The sequence below is a fragment of the Hemiscyllium ocellatum genome, chromosome 4 (genome assembly GCF_020745735.1).
Source record: "Hemiscyllium ocellatum isolate sHemOce1 chromosome 4, sHemOce1.pat.X.cur, whole genome shotgun sequence".
NCBI classification, from domain to species: Eukaryota; Metazoa; Chordata; class Chondrichthyes; order Orectolobiformes; family Hemiscylliidae; genus Hemiscyllium; species Hemiscyllium ocellatum.
The window spans coordinates 84,018,927-84,038,141 of NC_083404.1; the positions used below are offsets into that span (position 1 = coordinate 84,018,927).

General features: G+C 40.4%; 1 protein-coding gene across 1 annotated transcript in view; it reads left to right on the forward strand.

Annotated features, from left to right (window-relative positions):
* kcnq3 (potassium voltage-gated channel, KQT-like subfamily, member 3) overlaps positions 1 to 19,215 on the forward strand; it is a 429,352-nt gene that overhangs the window by 287,828 nt on the left and 122,309 nt on the right. Inside the window, exons 2-3 of the mRNA XM_060823557.1 lie at positions 11,116 to 11,206; positions 13,971 to 14,097. Of these exons, the coding sequence (XP_060679540.1) occupies positions 11,116 to 11,206; positions 13,971 to 14,097 (218 nt within the window). The remainder of the gene's footprint in view (positions 1 to 11,115; positions 11,207 to 13,970; positions 14,098 to 19,215) is intronic.

The window sequence follows — 19,215 nt, forward strand, 5'->3', positions numbered from 1 at the left end:
AATGAGTATGCCACTACCGCCACAGACTTCACCAGATAGCGTGTAATGATTGCATGCCAAAGAAGTTAATCTGAGTGTTCCCTAACTGGAAACTATGGATGAATCAGGAGATCCACTCCCTTGTGAAGCCCAGTTCCAAGACATACAAGTTAGGCGACCTTGACCTATACAGGAAATCTAAGTATGATCTTCGCAAAGTCATCAGGGATGCTGAGAGACAATATCAGAGTAAACTAGAACCACAGACTAAATGCATGAACACACATCAAATGTGACAAGTCTTACACAATGTACTGGACAACAAAGCAAGGTTGAGGAGAATAGCTGATAATGCATCCCTTCCCAATGAGCTCAATGCATTCTATGCTTGTTTTAAATAAAAGGCCAGTAAAAAATGAGGTCTGCAGATGCTGGAGATCACAGCTGCAAATGTGTTGCTGGTCAAAGCACAGCAGGCCAGGCAGCATCTCAGGAATAGAGAATTCGACGTTTCGAGCATAAGCCCTTCATCAGGAATAAGAGAGAGCTTTCGAGCATAAGCCCTTCATCAGGAATAAGAGAAACTCTCTCTTATTCCTGATGAAGGGCTTATGCTCGAAACGTCGAATTCTCTATTCCTGAGATGCTGCCTGGCCTGCTGTGCTTTGACCAGCAACACATTTGCAGCTTAAATAAAAGGCCAGTCCAATGATTGTCTCCTGCCCTGATAGCCTCAGGTATACCTGTACCCATGGATCGGCCTTCTTGAGGATTGTTATGGACCAGGCTAGACTCCTCAAAACATTTTTTAAAAGTAGCTCAGAACCTAACTTTTCTAGTTGTTTTAAGCAAGTGTAAGGCGAATATTCAAGATGCAGCACAGCTAGTCAAACCACTCAGTTTGAAATAAAACAGAATTTATTTACACACGAACAAAAGAAAACTGAATTTAGAGTAACATAACGATTCAAAAACCCAACTGCAAAACACAACTTAAAGAGCTGTTCCAATTTCCTGCAACATCTCATTAACACACCCCTTGGCAAAAAGGTAAATTCAAACACAGGTTCCGATTGTTGACATAGGCAGCACCTGTTAGCCATTATTAAAGTAGCCAATTCAGACATTTTGGTACCTGTGCCTTTATGATCTCTCTCAAACAAAACAAGGACAGAATAACCTTGTTAAAGGAGCAGTATCATCACGGCGGGGAGGGGGGTCCCACGGAAAGCAATTGGCTCGAGTGAATCCCAGGCCATGCACGCAGGTCCTGCATGGACAAGCTAGCAAGAATATTCACAGACATCTTTAACCTCTTCTTCCTCTGATGTGAAGTTTCCACCTGCTTCAAGAAGACTACTATCATCCCACTGTCAAAGAAAAATGAGGCAACATGCCTTAATGACTTCCGCCTGGTGGCTCTGACATCCATCATGTTGAAGTTCTTCAGAAGGTTACCCCGTGGCTCAACACTTCAACTCCCCCTCCCACTCCACCAAGGACATGCAGGTCCTTGGACTCCTCCATCACCAGACCATAGCAACACCACGGCTGGAGGAGGAGCGCCTCATCTTCCGCCTAGGAACCCTCCAACCACAAGGGATGAACTCAGATTTCTCCAGTTTCCTCATTTCCCCTCCCCCCACCTTGTCTCAGTCAAATCCCTCGAACTCAGCACCGCCCTCCTAACCTGCAATCTTCTTCCTGACCTCTCTGCCCCCACCCCCACTCCAGCCAACACCCTCACCTTGACCTCCTTCCACCTATCGCATTTCCAATGCCCCTTCCCCAAGTCCCTCCTCCCTACCTTTTATCTTAGCCTGCTGGACGCAGTTTCCTCATTCCTGAAGAAGGGCTCATGGCCGAAACGTCGATTTTCCTGCTCCTTGGATGCTGCCTGACCTGCTGCGCTTTTCCAGCAACACATTTTCAGCTCTGATCTCCAGCATCTTTCTCCTAGTAATGGTACACATCAACTACAGCCTCCCAAATTGCCTTGATCTGCTACAATTCGCTGATGGACCGCAGCAGACGTCATCTCGATTGCACTAACTCGTCACTAGAAAATCTGGAGAACAATGACACGTATGTCAGACTCCTATTTATTGACTTTAGCTCTGCCTTCAACACCATAATCACAACCAAATTCATCTCCAAACTCCAAGACCTAGGACTCTACTCCACCATAATCCTCAAAACTGGTGCCCCACAAGGCTGCATACTCAGCTACTTACTATACTCCTTATGCATTCATGGATGTGTGGCCAAATGCAACTCTAATTCAATGTACACGTTTGCTGGTGATACCACTGTAGTGGGTCGAACAATGAGACAGAGTACAGGAAAGAGCTTGATGGTAGGTGCAAAGACAACAATCTCTCAATGTCAGCAAAATGGACAAGCTGATCATCGACTTCAGGAAGCTGAGTGGAGGACATGCCCCTGTCTGTATCAATGGTGCTGAGGTGGAGGTGATCAAAAGCTTCAAGTTCCCAGGAGTAATATAACCAACAATCTGTCCTGGTCCATCCACATTGACGTTATGGTCAAGAAAGCACATCAATGCCTTTACTTCGTCAGAAGGCAAAGAAAATTTGGCATGTCTGCAATGACTCTTGCCAATGTTTATAGATGCAACACAGAAAGCAACCTATTCGATGAATCACAGCTTGGTATGGCAGCTGCTCTGCCCAAGACCATACAAAATTACAGAGAGTTGTGAACGCAGCCCAGGCCATCACGAAAACCCGCCTTCCTTCCAATGACTTCATCTGCACTTCCCGCTGCCTTTGGAAATCATAACATAATCAAAGACCACATCCCTGCCCTGGTTATACTCGCTTCCATTGGGCAGAAGTTTGAAAACACACACCAGCAGATTCAAGAATAGATTTTTCCTCAGACGTAAAAACAGATCTCTCATGTATTAGAGTCGAGAGTATGCTGCTGGAAAAGCACAACAGGTCAGGTAACATTCAAGGAGCAGGAGAATCAATGTTTCGGGCAGGAGCCCTTCATCAGGCTCTTGACTCTGTTCTCCAGCATCTGCAGCCCTCATTTTCTCCTCTCATATATTAATCTTTCTCTGTGTCTTCTCTGCAGCTATGATACTATATTCTGCATTCTGTTCTATTACCTTAATGTACTTATGTAAGGTATGATTTGTCTGATAGCACACAATAATACATTTCACCTTATTTCAATCCATCTAACAGTAATAAATCAAATCAAAACAAATATTATTGCAGAGATCATCTCACAACTCACTGTATCGTCCCAAAACATGGTGTGACGGGATAGTCATTTCCATAGTCACAGGCAACATTTCTCATGGGCAGGGGAGGTGAAAATTGTACTTTTATTAATAGATAAAAGAGGAGACAGGTAGCTGCTTTATTGCTCTTATACTCACTTCTCTTTCTATGATCACACCAGGGGTTAGCTCGAATGCAGCTGTTACACTGTTTTATTTCTCATCTACTTGCATGGTTTGGCATGTCTCAGTATTTCCCTTTTTCTGTTAGCTTGAACACCATTTTAGCTTTCCCCATTACAGTATTTGTTTCAACATTGCTGTTTCTCTCCAAGCACAGTTCAATTCATCATCATTTGTGATGGATAGACATAAAGGGCTGAATTTTTCCACTTTTGGACAAAGTGATATTTGGAGTGAGATTCAAGGTACCCAGACACCCCATAGCCCTTGGCGTCTTTTCTCGTGCAGTTACCTGCTCTCTGCTCATTAATTATGTGCATTACTTCTTCAGTACCCATTTTGGAATTGTGTAACAGGAGATGGGGAAGTGACTTTGCAGCATTGACACCATTGGCACTATGTCCAAACGCCAGCTGTGCACCACTTCAGATATTGCAAGGTCAGGAACTGCCCTTTGCACTGCATCATTTACTCTGAAGGAAATGGTCCAGAAAGACAAGTTCACAGACAACAGCCTGAAGCTACTGGTGAATGGGGTTGTGGAAAGGTAGGCAGTGTTGTTTCTTTCTGGCTGGCAAAGATGGCAATGCCACCAGATTCTGCCCAATGCCGTGGGCTAAATGGAAGGCACAGCAATGCAGGGGAAAAAAGTCAATGTTTTTATGTGTCCTGCAGAGGCAAGTGTCACAACGTCATTCTGCTAGCTCACTGTCACAGAGGAGCCAATCACTCCAACTCTGCCACTGTACATATGTCTCGCTGCAAAGAAACAGTTGAAGACTTTGAAAGAGATTTTTCCACAGTGCTCAAGGAAAGTATATTCTGGTCAAAACAAGGATAGCAAGAGTAGGAAGAGCCAGCCTTGGATAATCAAGGCAAAAAAGGAAGGCATCCAATTAAAAGGTCAGGCTTACAAAGTAGCCAAGTGTAGTGGGAAACAGGAAGATTTGGAAAACTTCAAAAAGCAACAAAGAACCACTAAGCAAGTCATAAAGAAAGGATAGATTATAAATGCAAACTAGCACAGAATATAAAAAAAAATGTTCGAAAAGTTTTTATAAATATATAAAATGGGAAAGGTTGGCTAGTGGAAAATAGGTGCCTTACAGGATAAGGAAAGGGAATTAATATTGGATAATGCTGAACTGGCCGAGGCCTTGAATAACTATTGTGTGCCAGTCTTCACAGTGGAAGTTCTGTCTAACATGATGTTAAGGATATGATGGGGGGGTGAGGATCTCAATTCAATTGTTATCACTAAAGGGGTAGTATTGAACAATCTTGAGGATCAAAAGGTGGATACGTCCCCTGGTTCTGATGGGATGCATCCCAGAGTTCTGAAAGAAATGGCGAAGTCATTAGTAAATGCAAGGGCAGTAATGTACCAAACTTCACTGGACTTCAGGCAGGTCTCAGCAGACTGAAAGACAGCAATGCCATGCCATTATTTAGAAAAGGGTGTAGGCAAAAAGTAGGTAACTATAGGCACCAGTTAATATCTGTAGTCGGGAAAATGCTGGAGGCTATTAAAGAAGAAATAGCGACACATCTGATGGAAAAGTTCCTTGGATTCAGGAAGGGAAGGTCGTGTTTGACAAACTTACTGGGGTTCCTTGAGGATGTAACAAGCTTGGTAGGTGGAGGAGAATAGGTGGATGATGTATACTTGGATTTCCAGAAGACCTTCACAGGGCATGTACTAACATGGATAGAGGACTGGTTAACCAATTGGAAGCTGAGAGTTGGGATAAATAGGTGTTTCTCTGGTTGGAGATCGGTGGTGAGCAGGGTGCAACAGAGATTGGTGTTGGGCACAGATCTATATTAAATAAATGATTTGGAAGAGGAGACGGTGTGTAACATATTCAAGTTTGCTGATGACACTAAATTGAGTGGAAAGGCGAATGGTGCACAGCATATGAAGGGTCTGCAAAGAGGTTTAGACAGGTTACGTGAGTGGGCAAGGGTCTGGCAGATTGGGTACAATGTTGGCAAATGTGGGGTTATCCACTTTGGAAGTAAAAATATTCAGACAGAGTATTATTTAAATGTGAAAGATTGCAGCATGCTGTTGTGCAGAGGAACTTAGGAGTGCTCGTATGTGAATTGCTAAAAGTTGATTTGCAGGTGCAATAGCTATTCAGGAAGGCAAACAGAATATTGACTTTTATTACTGGAGGGATTGAATTTAGGAGCAGGGAGTCTCTGCTGCAATTGTACAAGGTGCTGGTGAGGCTGTACTTGGAGTTTTTGCATTGTAGGGGAATTAAGGGTTATGGGGATAATGGCGGTAGGAGGAGCTGAGACGATGGGTAGATCAGCCATGATATTAATGAATGGTGGAACAGAATCGACAGATCAAATAGCTGCTCCTGCTTCTATTACTATGAAACTCTAGTTATTGCATGTAGCAATGTCTCCCACCAACCTCATTCTCCCCAGCTACTAACCCTCTCTGCCCTCTGTGCCTCCAAATCACTCAGTGGGGGATACCTCACCAAATCTACCGCCCCTGCATCACAACTAACAACTGCTCCACTAAACTACTGTCATCATAGTCAGTTTCTTAGTTACATTGCAGGACAATTTGGCCACACCTGAACTGATGGCTCCACAGCAGTCCAGCTGATGTAGCAATTGACTGTGACCAATCCTCTGACTGACAGTGGTCTCCCTTGATCCCACTAAGAACTGGTCCCCTTTGATTTTCTGACTTAGCCATTTGGTTGAACAACAAGCAATGTGTTTGCTGAGTTAGCTGCTGGCATATTCTGTTGTGCTGAGTTTGCTTTAGCGCAGTGCCATACAGCAACACAACTCTTTGACTGCTCAGTGCTCTGAACCATAAGTTGCTAGCCTCACGTTCTGTGCTGATAAGCAATATTATACACAGAGGCAGGCTGCCTCCAAGTTAGTTCAAAAGAGTAAGTGGTATGAAATGAAGCTGAGCGAAAAGATGCATCCTTTGTAGGTGTATCAGATACATGTATATCTCTGTATACAATGCAATCTGGTAGAAACTTGCAAGATAGAAGTGCCCCTGAGCTCCGGACTAGAGTGTTGAAGGGCTGAAGCGATGCCCAAGTTGACTGCAGAGCAAATACGATGATGTGGGAGACTGGTGAGTTGCTGACGCTGAACTGCATGGACAGTGGCTGGAAGAGGGCCGTATCCATGTTGCCGGCAGAGACATTGTGAGGAAGTCAGACGAATGAGGGCCTGGAGGAGTAAGTGGTGAACTGCTGCAACTGGGTAACCCCTCTGACTTTCACGTCAGAAAATGGTGCTATAAGGCTTCTTGAGGAAGGAGTGGAGAACTGAAAGCCGTGAAGAAGTGATGTGAGTGCAGCTAATAATCAGATACAAATACATTGAACTAAGTTAGATTAGATTCCCAACAGTGTGGAATCAGGTCCTTTGGCCCAACAAGTCCACACCGACCCTCCGAAGAGTAACTCACCCAGACCCAGTTCCCTCCGATGAATGCACCTCACACCAGTGCTAAATCAAACTCAGCACAACAGAATATGCCAGCAGCTAACTCAGCAAACACATTGCTTGTTGTTCAACCAAATGGCTAAGTCAGAAAATCAAAGGGGACCAGTTCTTAGTGGGATCAAGGGAGACCACTGTCAGTCAGAGGATTTGTCACAGTCAATTGCTACATCAGCTGGACTGCTGTGGAGCCATCAGTTCAGGTGTGGCCAAATTGTCCTGCAATGTAACTAAGAAACTGACTATGATGACAGTAGTTTAGTGGAACAGTTGTTAGTTGTGATGCAGGGGTGGATATACACTATGGGCAATTTAGCATGGCCAATTCACTTGGCCCACATGTCTTTTGGAGCACCCAGAAGGGAGAATGTGCAAACTCCACACAGACAGTCGCCTGAGGCTGGAATCAAACCTGGGACCTTGGTGCTGTGAGGTAACAGTGCTAACCAGTGAGCCACCGTGCCACCCCAAGTTTATGGCCATTCATTAGTAAGATTGTGATTTCACCATTTAAACCTTAGAGGGAAAATTTGGAATTTTTTCTCAGTGTTGAGATTCTGATTTGTTTCATTTTCAGACTCTCCAAACATTCTCACCATTGCCCACGCTACTCAAGGGAGTGGAAATTTCTCAAATTTATTACAAATAGGTGATAACTAAATTGTCATTGTGTTTTGATGCTACAACTATTGGCTGGTTTAACTCATTCTGTGAAATAATCACTATTCATTTTGTTTTGGGTGATAACATAGGAGTATTTTTCATAGTGCAGCTTAGCGTCATATAATATTAAGGATAATCTGATGTTTTCATATGTCCCAAAGTCATATTCACACTAATTGATGGGGCAAATTCATTTTCATTTTGAATACCCATCACAATAATGAATGGATGTAATATATATTTACTACTATAATCAATACTCAGGTTTCCAAAAAACATGCATCCCTGGAGGTACAGGTGTTGTGAAGGTTTCAATATTTCAGCATAGATAAAATAACAGTTCAATTCTGACCCAATAGCTAATTTATCATTTAGACATTAGTTGACTTTCTAAAAAGCTAAATTTGAATTTAAACATCAATGTCTACACTGCAAACAATGTAATATAGTCTTGTGATTAGAGAATATACAAGTAAAAAGGACTAGCAATGATCATTAAATCAACTGATACATTGTTGATACGAGGGCAGCATGGTGGCCTAGTGGTTAGCATTGCTGTCTTATAGTACCAGGGACCTGGGTTCAATTCCAGCCTTGGTTATGTAGCTGTTTGTGCTTCCGTGGGTGGCACAGTGGTTAGCACTGCTGCCTCACAGTGCCTGAGACCTTGGTTCAATTCCCGACTCAGGTGACTGACTATGTGGAGTTTGCACGTTCTCCCCGTGTCTGCATGGGTTTCCTCCCACAATCCAAAGATGTGCGGGTCAGGTGAATTGGGCATGCTAAATTGCCCGTAGTATTAGGTAAGGGGTAAATGTGGGGGTGTGGGCTTGTTGGGCTGAAGGGCCTGTTTCCACACTGTAAGTAATCTGATCTAATTGTTGTTATGGTTATTAGTTGGAATACTAATGTGGAGGCTTAAGCTGTTGAAAAAAAATGTAATTAATAGACTAAAATACCATATACTATCGAGGCTTAGTATGTATTTTTATGAATTTGGTATTATACATAAGATTTCCTTGCAGCTGTGGTAGTGTTCCTACCCTTGGGTCAGGAGGTTAGGATTCAAATCCCAGTTGCTCTAGTTGTGTATCCAAACAAATTTGAACAGTTTAATTAAAATATCTATAAGTCTCCTACCCTCAGAAAACATTGGGACCCTTCTGTTGCCTCTTAAAGCTTTGATGGAAAGTATCTTTTTTTTAAAAGACTTCAGAATTTAACTGCATCACGGCTCAAAGACATAATGAGACAAAAAAAATCATACAGCCATTCATGAGAGGGTCTTGCCAGGTTCTTACAATATCTGAGATGCTTTGACTTTCAGGATTTAAGAACAGTTGGGCTGAACGAATTCAAGGATCAATCTCAGTTTCAGATAATCACATGTTTTTGTATAATTTAGTCCTCTGGGTTGTAGGCAAGCAGAGTCTAAAATCTCAATCTGGGTCAGGACTAAAGGCAAATGGGAAATGTTAGCATGAACCCAGAATTCAGAATGGAATCTTGTTGCACCAGGATTTTGGTCTTGCTTTTTTAGGGTTGTAATTTTCCATTGGGATGGGGTGGCAATTAGAGAGGTGGCTCTGTGGGAGTCATAGTACAATCTTAGGAATCCTAGGAATTTTATTAACATGTCCTGAGGGCATAAATTTCATTTCCAGCAGCTAAAAATTAAGATGAATACTATTGAATCCATTTAAGAATCCTGTGAGACACACAAATCTAAAGTCCTGGAGAATTCATCATATTTACAAGCCCATGATTGGCTGCATTTGGAGATGAAGGAGAAAATTTTCTTTTCCTGTTTGGCATTCCTCAGGTGTTTCTTCCATCCATGGAAATGCATAATGAGCCTGATTTTGAATTCAGGACAGGAGCCACTAATGCATCCTTGCCAGTGTTGGCCAGACATTCCCATCCTGGCTTTCTGTTGTCTTGGCAGTCACAGATTCTGTCACTCCTTCCATTGGCCAGGCAAGGCTTCTGAAATTTCATCCCTTGATAGAAACACTATCTGCGTGATATAGCAATGTGTCAGCTGTTTGTGTAGCTATTCAACTCTCTTTCCTCACAACACAGCTAAATCTTTTATAATTCAAGTGTTCATTCAAATCCTTTTGGAATTTATTATTGAATTGCCTCCATCACTACTTTTCAGGCAGTGTGTTCCAACTTATGATCTTGTGCATAAAATGAAAATTTTCCTCTTGCTGCCTCTGGTTTTTTTTGGTAGTCATGTTAAACCTTTGAAAAGAATCTTGCTACCACAGGGAAGTTTCTCAAGCGTGGGTGCCCAACACAGAACATGATACTCCAGCTGTAGACTAAATAATCTTGTAAAGATTTAGCATTAATTTATATTGACTACTATCTGATGTAATGGTATGCTAATCCCAAGAAAGTATTAGTTTTATGAGCTATGTATATTGTTAGACATGCACAAATGAATTAATATCTCGGGAATTGTTTTCCATTTAGATTCTGCTACAATAATTCACACATTAATCAGTGGATTTCAGCAGTTGTGTCAATTATTCATTTCTTTCCAACATAAAAATAGGTTTGTGTTTTTGAAAACCGATTCTTTAATTAACCTCCTGCTAGTTTGTCAGGCAACATCCCCAACGCATGCATAGAGTGCTCAGAAGAGGAGGTACAGGGAACAAATGTACAGCTTTATCGGAGATGACATTGTGAGGAAGCTTGATGTCTTCAGTCCATTAAAGTTTTGTTATGACCTGAGGTTGTGAAAGGCACTATCTAAATGTAAATTCTAAGTTTTTTTCCATTGCTCAAATTAAACCATCGCCTTGTAACACCAAGTGGAGTGGGTATCACAATGGAGTGGAGCGAGTTGCTACTGTACCTTATCAGCTGATATACTAGATATACATCCTTTGGTGTCTTACCTGGTCTCCACACTCAGTTTATTATTTTCTTCCTAAGTATACATCTATATATCACCTTTATTGTTATACAGATGGTAAAGAGCATCCTCATGTCATACACATTTTGAACCTTCTTTCTTCATAATGAAAGGACACAGAGATTAATCAAAGTAACAGCAACATTAAAAATCCTAAGGCTTAATTTCTGACATATTTCCAGTGGTAAGCCTTGGAATGTAAGAACACATTGGAACCTTGCTGCTCGTGATTTTGTGACCAGTTGAAGTTTAGGCATGATTTTCTGGAATTCATTAAGACTCCATGCTGAGTATGATTCCTCCCAGAGTCTGTGCGGAATATTAAGATTAAATCTGCTGAGTCTCAGCTGCAAGAAACATTTCCTTGTAAATGGTGGGATTTGGAAAGGAATTGCTCCATATTTCAATTTTGCTGCTACAAATTTAAATTTTGCTAACAAGATATTAAAATATCTTGTTGATGTTACTGACTTTTTCACATATATGAACATACTGGGTATTGTGCTTCCTTCTCATATACATAGACATCAGTTCTGTACATTGCTAAATTTTGTTCAATGTTGACTTTAGACTTGACGAGTGTAATGATCGATCCTTGTTTTTCATTTCACAGATTTTTGTTAGTCCTTGGGTGCTTAATCCTGGCCATTTTGTCAACATTTTCCGAATTTGAGGCTCTCTCACAAAAATGGCTCCTGACACTGGTTAAGTACAATCTAATTTGAAGAACTCTTATATACACACTGTAAAGTTAACCTTATAATTATTCAATTGAAAACTGTATTTATTATATAATGTGTTATGCAGGGGTAATCTCAATTTTCTGTCTTAATTTTATAGGGTAATCTGATGGTTTTAATTCATAAATACAGTATCTGATTCTAATTGTATTCAACAGAACTATACATAAATCCTTTTTTCAAAGCAATCCAGTTATCATAGTATGGCATTGCTCAGATGCTTTTGGTTGGTTAGTTCTTACTGAGTAGCAATGTAGGCCCAAGGATCTAGTCTAATCCCATTGCTAAGTTTTGCTAGAGAATTCTGGTGCTTCATTGCAATATAATATTCCACAACTCCCTCTGTTCTGTCTCAATGTCCACATCATGACCACAAAATTAGCAAAGCACTTCCATTGCATCAATTTATCAATTTTCAGAATCTCAGAATTGTTACTGTGTAGAGGGAGCCATTTGGCCCATTGTGCCTGTACTGTCTGTTCAAATGAGCATTATTACTTGGTGCCAATCTCCTGCAATTTCCACATACCCTTGTACACTATTACTATCCAAATAATCATTCAATGCCCTCTTGAATGCCTCAATGGAACCTGCCTCCACCACATTTCCAGGCAGTGCATTCCACATCCTAACTACTTGCTGTGTGAAAATAATTCTTCTTATGCTTGGTGTTCCCTTCTCATATTAGCTATCATGCCGTTTCTCTACTTAAGGCTACCAATCATAATAAGAAAGAATTGGGGAAGTATTGTGCTTTGGCTCCATCTTCAAGCCCATTTTCAATACAACCCTTACAGCCAGCAAAAAAAGAAGTTAAAAATCACACAACACCAGGTTATAGTCCAACAGGTTTAATTCCAAAGCAAAAAATGAGATCTTCATCCCATCAGTTTGGGCTGGGTTTGATCCCAGGCCTTATGGTGAACTGCTTTGTGGATTATTGGGCAAACATGTTTTGTTTTCACTTTGCAGAGTGAGCAAAGTAAAATTTTAAATGATGAGTTATGACCATTTAAGTACAAAATATCAGAAAATTTGTCACATTTGCAGTCATGACTGCAAACGATGGCCTCCACAGATGGCAATGGTTCAGGAGTTTATCTTGCATTTGGTCCACATTTGTCTGTTAACAGAACACTTTTGTTTAGAACTTTATGTCCATTACACGTAAACCTATTTCCATATGCCACACATCCCCTCTACATACACCACTCTACAGATAGTCATTCCACACTATTTACTACTCCTTTAAGCAATCATGTACATGCATGAGTCATCTGCACTCATACATTATTTCGACAAATACACCACTCTACACATATTGCTCACTTAAGCCTCTACATATCACTAACCCCTCTACATCTTGTTCACCGAAACGTTACATCTGTCACTCATACACCTATATTAAGTTAAAAATCACACAACACCAGGGTATAGTCCAACAGGTTTAATTGGAAGCACACTAGCTTTCGGAGCAACGCTCCTTCAACAGGTGATAGTGGAGGGCTCGATCGTAACACAGAATTTATAGCAAAAATTTGCAGTGTGATGTAACTGAAATTATACATTGAAAAATTGATTGTCTGTTAAGCCTTTCATCTGATAGAATACAGTGATAGTTTCACTTCTTTCATGTGTAAATCACAAAACCCTTCTTTTTAAAGTTGCATTCTCGGGTTAGCTGCTAACAATGGTGATAGCTAGACAATATGTTGAAGGTGTTAGCCCCCTGTGTTCTCTGTCTATGACCTGATGTTTAGTTTGATTCTAATCTAATAAGTGAGATAACAGTGTTTTACATAAATTCCTGCAGTTTTTGAGCTCAGAGTTCTACATGAATGTATGCAGTTTTTGAGCAAAGTGCAATGTAACTCTGCAAGTACAAATTCACCCCACAAAATATATGTGTGCATGTGGGTCTTTGTCTGTCTGTGTGTGTCTGTTTGTCTGGGGTGAGGGGTGTGAGTGTGAGAAAGTGTGTGTGTGTGTGTGTGTGTGTGTGTGTAATGGGTGCAGAGTGTCTTAAGTCTGCGAGGAGGTGCATGTGTGAGCATGGGAATGCGTGTGTCTATAAGGGTGTGTGTGGGTCTGTGTGTGTGTGTGTGTGTAGTGTAATGGTGATCACCTGTAATGTGACATGAACCCAAGGTCCCGGTTGAGGCCCTCCCTATGGGTACCGAACTTAGCTATCATCCTCTGCTCGGCCACTTTCCTCTGCTGCCTGTCCCGAAGTCCACCTTGGAGGATGGTCACCCGAAGGTCCGAGGCTGAATGTCCTGGACCACTGAAGTGTTCCCCAACTGGGAGGGAACACTCCTATCTGTTGATCTCCAAATCATACACCTATATTGATCACTCAGCTGTACCTCCAGTCCCATTACATATCTATGCCCATTCCTTTTCTAGTCATTTCCATCAATACTCATTTGCCCTTCTCTTTGATTGCACTGCTGGTCAAGCCCTTGTCTATATCTTTCTCATCTGCCAAACTTCTCTTTAAAATAAATACTTCCATAATTCAGGGTTTAGTTCTACTTGATGTGGTTAAAAATTCATTTGTTATAACTGGTGGAAGGTTGACCATTCCATTAGTTGTTTTAGTATCAGGAAGATCATCATAACAAGCCTGTAGAAGACATTTACTGTTAACTGAACATATAACTAGTAGAAATGTAATGTTCATTTAGCATCTTTAAGAAATTGTAATACTTGTATTGTATTTAAACAGGAAGCTGTTACCATCATTGTGTTTGGATTAGAGTTTGCTCTAAGGGTCTGGGCAGCTGGCTGCTGTTGTCGATTCAGAGGATGGAGAGGTCGCCTGAAGTTTATCAGAAAGCCCTTGTGTATCCTAGGTCAGTGGTTGTTTTATTGGCAGTAACAAAAAATATGAAATTATCTTTTAAATATGATTGTGAACAATTAACTCAGGTAATTAAGTTACTTCAACATTGGTATAAATGGTAAGTGCTAGCATTTCTAACCAAATATAGCATGTCACAATTTAACTGGGAAAGTACACCAATTATTATGCCCCATTGGTATTCCTCCAGCTGAAATAAATCACATAAAATCTCAATGTGACCATCAAGTTGTTCAAATTGCCTGATTGGTATTCAGAACAAAAGCAATTCACAGAAAATGAGTATTTATTGTAACACACTTTCCTTCAACATTAGGAAAGGATTTCTAATCTACTGGTATGTAACTTAAACTATAGCCATTCAAAAACCCCAAACACACACACACACATTTATGATTAAGATTATACATTTTGTTCTTTATTTATTTGTTTTTCTGCATTTATTCTTTATGTTTTGGTTTATTTTTCTATGTTTCAAGTTGGAACCAGAGAGTAGCGATACTATACAACACTTTTCACTGTATTTTGTATTAAAATACACATTACAATAAATAAATCCAATCAAATAAAAAGACAGATGATTTGTTACCGATATTAGGGGTAGGAAAAAAATGTAGACAAGCTAAGCAAAGCTTCGAAGATGAAAAGTCCAGATTTCAAGGATGGATTAGATTGTCTCACACTTCTCTTGATTGTTAGCACTGGTGGAAAACTGCTGTTTGTAAAGCAATGGTTATTCTTCACTTTGATGGTTGAGCCAGTTGACCTAGATTTTTTTGCACTTGGTTTTTCTGACTTTCCGCCCACCTGGAAGGACTGTGTTGGAGAATTAGATATTTTTGCTTAGCAGGCTCTGGGTATCTTTGGCTCCTCTTGCACTTACAAACATTTTAATAAACTGCAACTCAACCAATGTGCTGTCATCAGCCTGACTTTCCTTAACTCAAAGTCTCTTGGTGCCATTCAATCTCAAGGTATCCACCTCACTGTTTGGAAAAGCTAAATTGTTTTGTAGAGTTGAAAATATACAGCACAATGCCACGTTTTTACTTCAAGTTACAAAACTCTCCTGGTATTCAGTTGTATAGCAGTCCAATTTATATTTCAGTTTATAGTGGATATATAGCACAGAGGTGACACTAATAAATACTGCATTTGCTTAGCATCTTCACAGTCTTAGGATGTATATGGTGATAAAATAAATGCTGTGGACTGCACTGTTGTTAATATGCAAATTGGACAGCAACTTCTAGTCAATACATATGAACACTTAAATGTGTCAATCAGGAATTTGCTGTTCAAGATGCCCTACTCCTCAAGAAGTTGTGTAATGATGATTAAATCTATTAAAATACTAAAATACACGGAGTGTTGTAAAGTTGCAGGACCTGGTTGATAAATACACCCCAAATTTACAAGGCTTGTAGATTCTTGAGTAAGTACTCTTTTAAACAATGACAGAAATTTTAATTATGGGCAAATATCCTATCTGGCAGTGAAAATTCATTTTTATAATTGTGAAGTACATTCTTCAGATTTTAAGTATTGCTGGGAGATTTTATTTAAAAAAAATGCTTATACATTCCTTTGTGTTTAAGTCTGCCTTCCATTCTTTCTTTCTTCCATTCTGCCTTCTCTCCTCCTTCCCATTGCTATTTATTTCACTTATTGTACCAAATATCCTGGCTCTTCCTGGCTTTGATTCTGTGCTGCTGGATAATAATTCGGTGTTGTGACTGGTTACACAGATACAGGCTTGATTTTCATCTTGGAGGTGAGAACTAGGTATCCGGAATTTTCTTGATCTTGCAATTCTGCCTCAATCCCAGCAGCACTACATCTCCTGGGGGTTGGGACATGCTCTGGTGGAGGCCAAACAAGGAGACAGGCCAAAACTGAGGCAGCCAGGTTAAAATGGTCACTGCCTTTCCTGGCCTAATTCAGATGGGTTCACTCTATCACCACTGTACCCTTCACCCTCTCTTCCCAGTTCATTCCCTCACCATCCTTACTATCTTCAGCTATCCTCAGCTACTTGCCCTGTATCCACTTCATGACAGTTCACAAGTCTATGAAAGCTTCTAAATCTCTCAAACTGAACAAACATCACTAGAAAAATATTATCCTATTTGAAAAACTTATAAATCATGAAAATAAACAACCTGCTTGAATTAGCCTTAGGAAAATGATAATCCACTCTGAAAAGCAAATGGATCTATCTAAACCATCAACAATTTTCATTTGGCAATCTAACCATCACCACTGGACATTCAGTGGCATTACTACCACTAAATTCCCATTATCAATATACTTAAGGTTTCCATTGACTAGACACTGAACTGGCCTAGCCATTTAAATACCATGTATAGAAGAGTCGAAAAGGGTGGCACTGGAAAAGCACAGAAGGTCAGGCAGCATTGAAGGAGCAGGACAGTCGATGTTTTGGACATAAGCCCTCCATCAGGAGCACAGGCCAGGAATCCTGCAGTGATTAACTGCTCTTCCTGACTCTCCAAAACCTGTCCACCATTTGCAACACAAAATCAAGACTGTGATTGAATGCTCCCAACTGGTATGAAAGACTATAGCTTTACTCATACTTAATTACATCATCCAGGACAAAGCAGCCCAAATTCATTGGCATCACATCTGCAAGCATCCACTTCCTCCACCACCAATGCTCAGTAGCAACAATGTGTTCTATACACAACATGCAATGCAGAATTTCACCAAGGCTCCTTACATAGCAACTTCCAAAACCATAAATATTACTATCTAGAAGGACAAGGGGAACAGATACATGAGAACATAAGCACCTGCAAAGTTCTCTAAGCCACCCAGCACTCTAACTTTGAAAGATGTCCTCATTGCTTCCCTATTACTTCGTTAAATCATGGAAATTGCATACAGACGCGCACACACACACACACACACACACACCAGTTCGAGAAATTAGCTTATCACCATCTTCTCAAGGGCAATTTGGGATAGAAAGTAAATGCTGACTAAGCCAGCATGGTTACGGTTAGGGTTGGATAAATGAATGATTTTTTTGAAAGAGGTAATTATAGCAAAGATTTTGCTTTGACTTAAGCAGTAGCAACATTACATCCTGCAGTAGTGGCAGTTCATAGTTAATAGTTAACATTTATGGAATTAATCTATGTATTTCCACAATTATACATTTCTTTCAGGAAAAAAAGTACAACAGAAAAAGTGGCCAAACTATGGCTAACAAAATGAACATAATATTAGATCCAAAGAAGAGTCATATAAATTTGCTAGAATAAAGCAGCAAGCCTCAGGACTGGGAGCAGTTTAGAATTAATTAAACTAGGATTAAGAGATTTATTACAGGTGAAAAAAATAGAAAATGAGAATAAGGGATACATGCAACAAACATAAAAGCAGACCTTAAGCACCTTGTAAAAGTATATAATAAGAAATAGCTTAATGAAGGTGAAGTTGAGCCTTCAGAGTCTGAAACAGGAGAGTTCACATAGAGAACAAGGAAATGGTAACACAGCGAAACTTTAGTTCTGTCTTCACGGAAAAAGACACAGATAACTTCCCAGAGATGAGAGTGAAGCAAGGTATATTCGGAAGGAAGAATTGAAGGAGATTAGCATTAATGAAAGAAAGGTGCTGGAGAAATGAATGGAACTGAAAGCTGATTAATCTCTGCGCTCTATAATCGCCATCACACAAACATATAACTATGAGCAGAAACAAAAACAGAAATTACTGGAAAAGCTTAGCAGGTCTGGCAGCATCTATGGAGAGAAATCAAAATTAATGTTTCAGGTCCAGTGACCCTTCCTCAGAATGCAAGGAACAGAACTAGGTTATTTGACCCCTTGAGCCTGCTCTGTCATGGCTGCTGTGTTTGTGTTTCATATTTCACACTCTCATCTACTCCTAATAACCCATAATTACTTTGTCTGTCACCTCTTCTAACATATTCAGCAACACCTACCCCCCCCTCCAAAATAAATACCCACCACTTTCTCAACAAGAGAGCTCCAAAGTCGCATGACCTCTCAAAGAACATCTCTGTACTGAAAGGGTAACTCCTAATTTTTAAACAGTGCCCTTTAGTTTTGGACTGACCCAGAAAAGAAAATGGTCTTTCCATGTCCACCTTGTCAATGTTTTTCAGGATCTTATACATTTTGATCAATTCACCCCTCATTCTCCTAAATTCCAATAAAACAAGCCCAGCCTGTCATAAAACTGATAAAACCCATCGTCATAAAACTCTGTCCAGATATCAATTCCGTAAGCCTCCTCCCAGCTTATTCCAATGCATTTACATCCTTCCATTTATATCTATTAGTTGACAAAGCCTACAGACAGGATTAAAGATGTGGTCTCATCAATATTGTATACAACTTAAGCATAAGATCCTTACTTTTATACCAGGGTGCGAAAGTTGGTGACATTGGAAATAGCAGATATGCCGGATGTTATCTGCCAGAATTGTGTAGAATTGGGTCAGCTGTGTGTCTATATCACTGAAGTTTAGATGAATGAAAGGGAATCTCATGGAAATGTGTAAAATTCCAACAGGGGTGAACAGACTGAGCTGGGATGATGTTCCTCATTGCTGGGAATGCAGAACTAGGGGTCACAATCTCTGAATATTTTGGAGCTAAATTAGGACTGAGAACTATTATTACAAAGAGGGAGGTGAACTTGTGGAATTACTGACCACAGAAGTCTGTGGAGCCCACGCCACTGAATATATTTAAGAAAGAAACAGATCTCTAGAGGCTAAGTGTATTGAGGGATATGGAGAGAGAGTGTGGAACAATGATGGTGTGGCGCAAGAGCTGTCATGATCATGTTGAATTGTACTGGACAGTTACTCGACTCCAATCAGGACTAAAGAATATACAAACTTGTCTTCAGCTGCAACCCAACACAAAGTTTTTATTCCATAGCTGTGCACTCTCAAACAACTGAATACAAGTCTGCAGCCTGGCTGATGACTCAAAAGTGTGACTCAGCCCTTAAAGGGACACTGTCCAAACATAACATACACCAATTATAGTGTATAACATCTGCATGCTGAATGGCCTGCTCCTATTTGGATTGGGTAGAAAGTTAC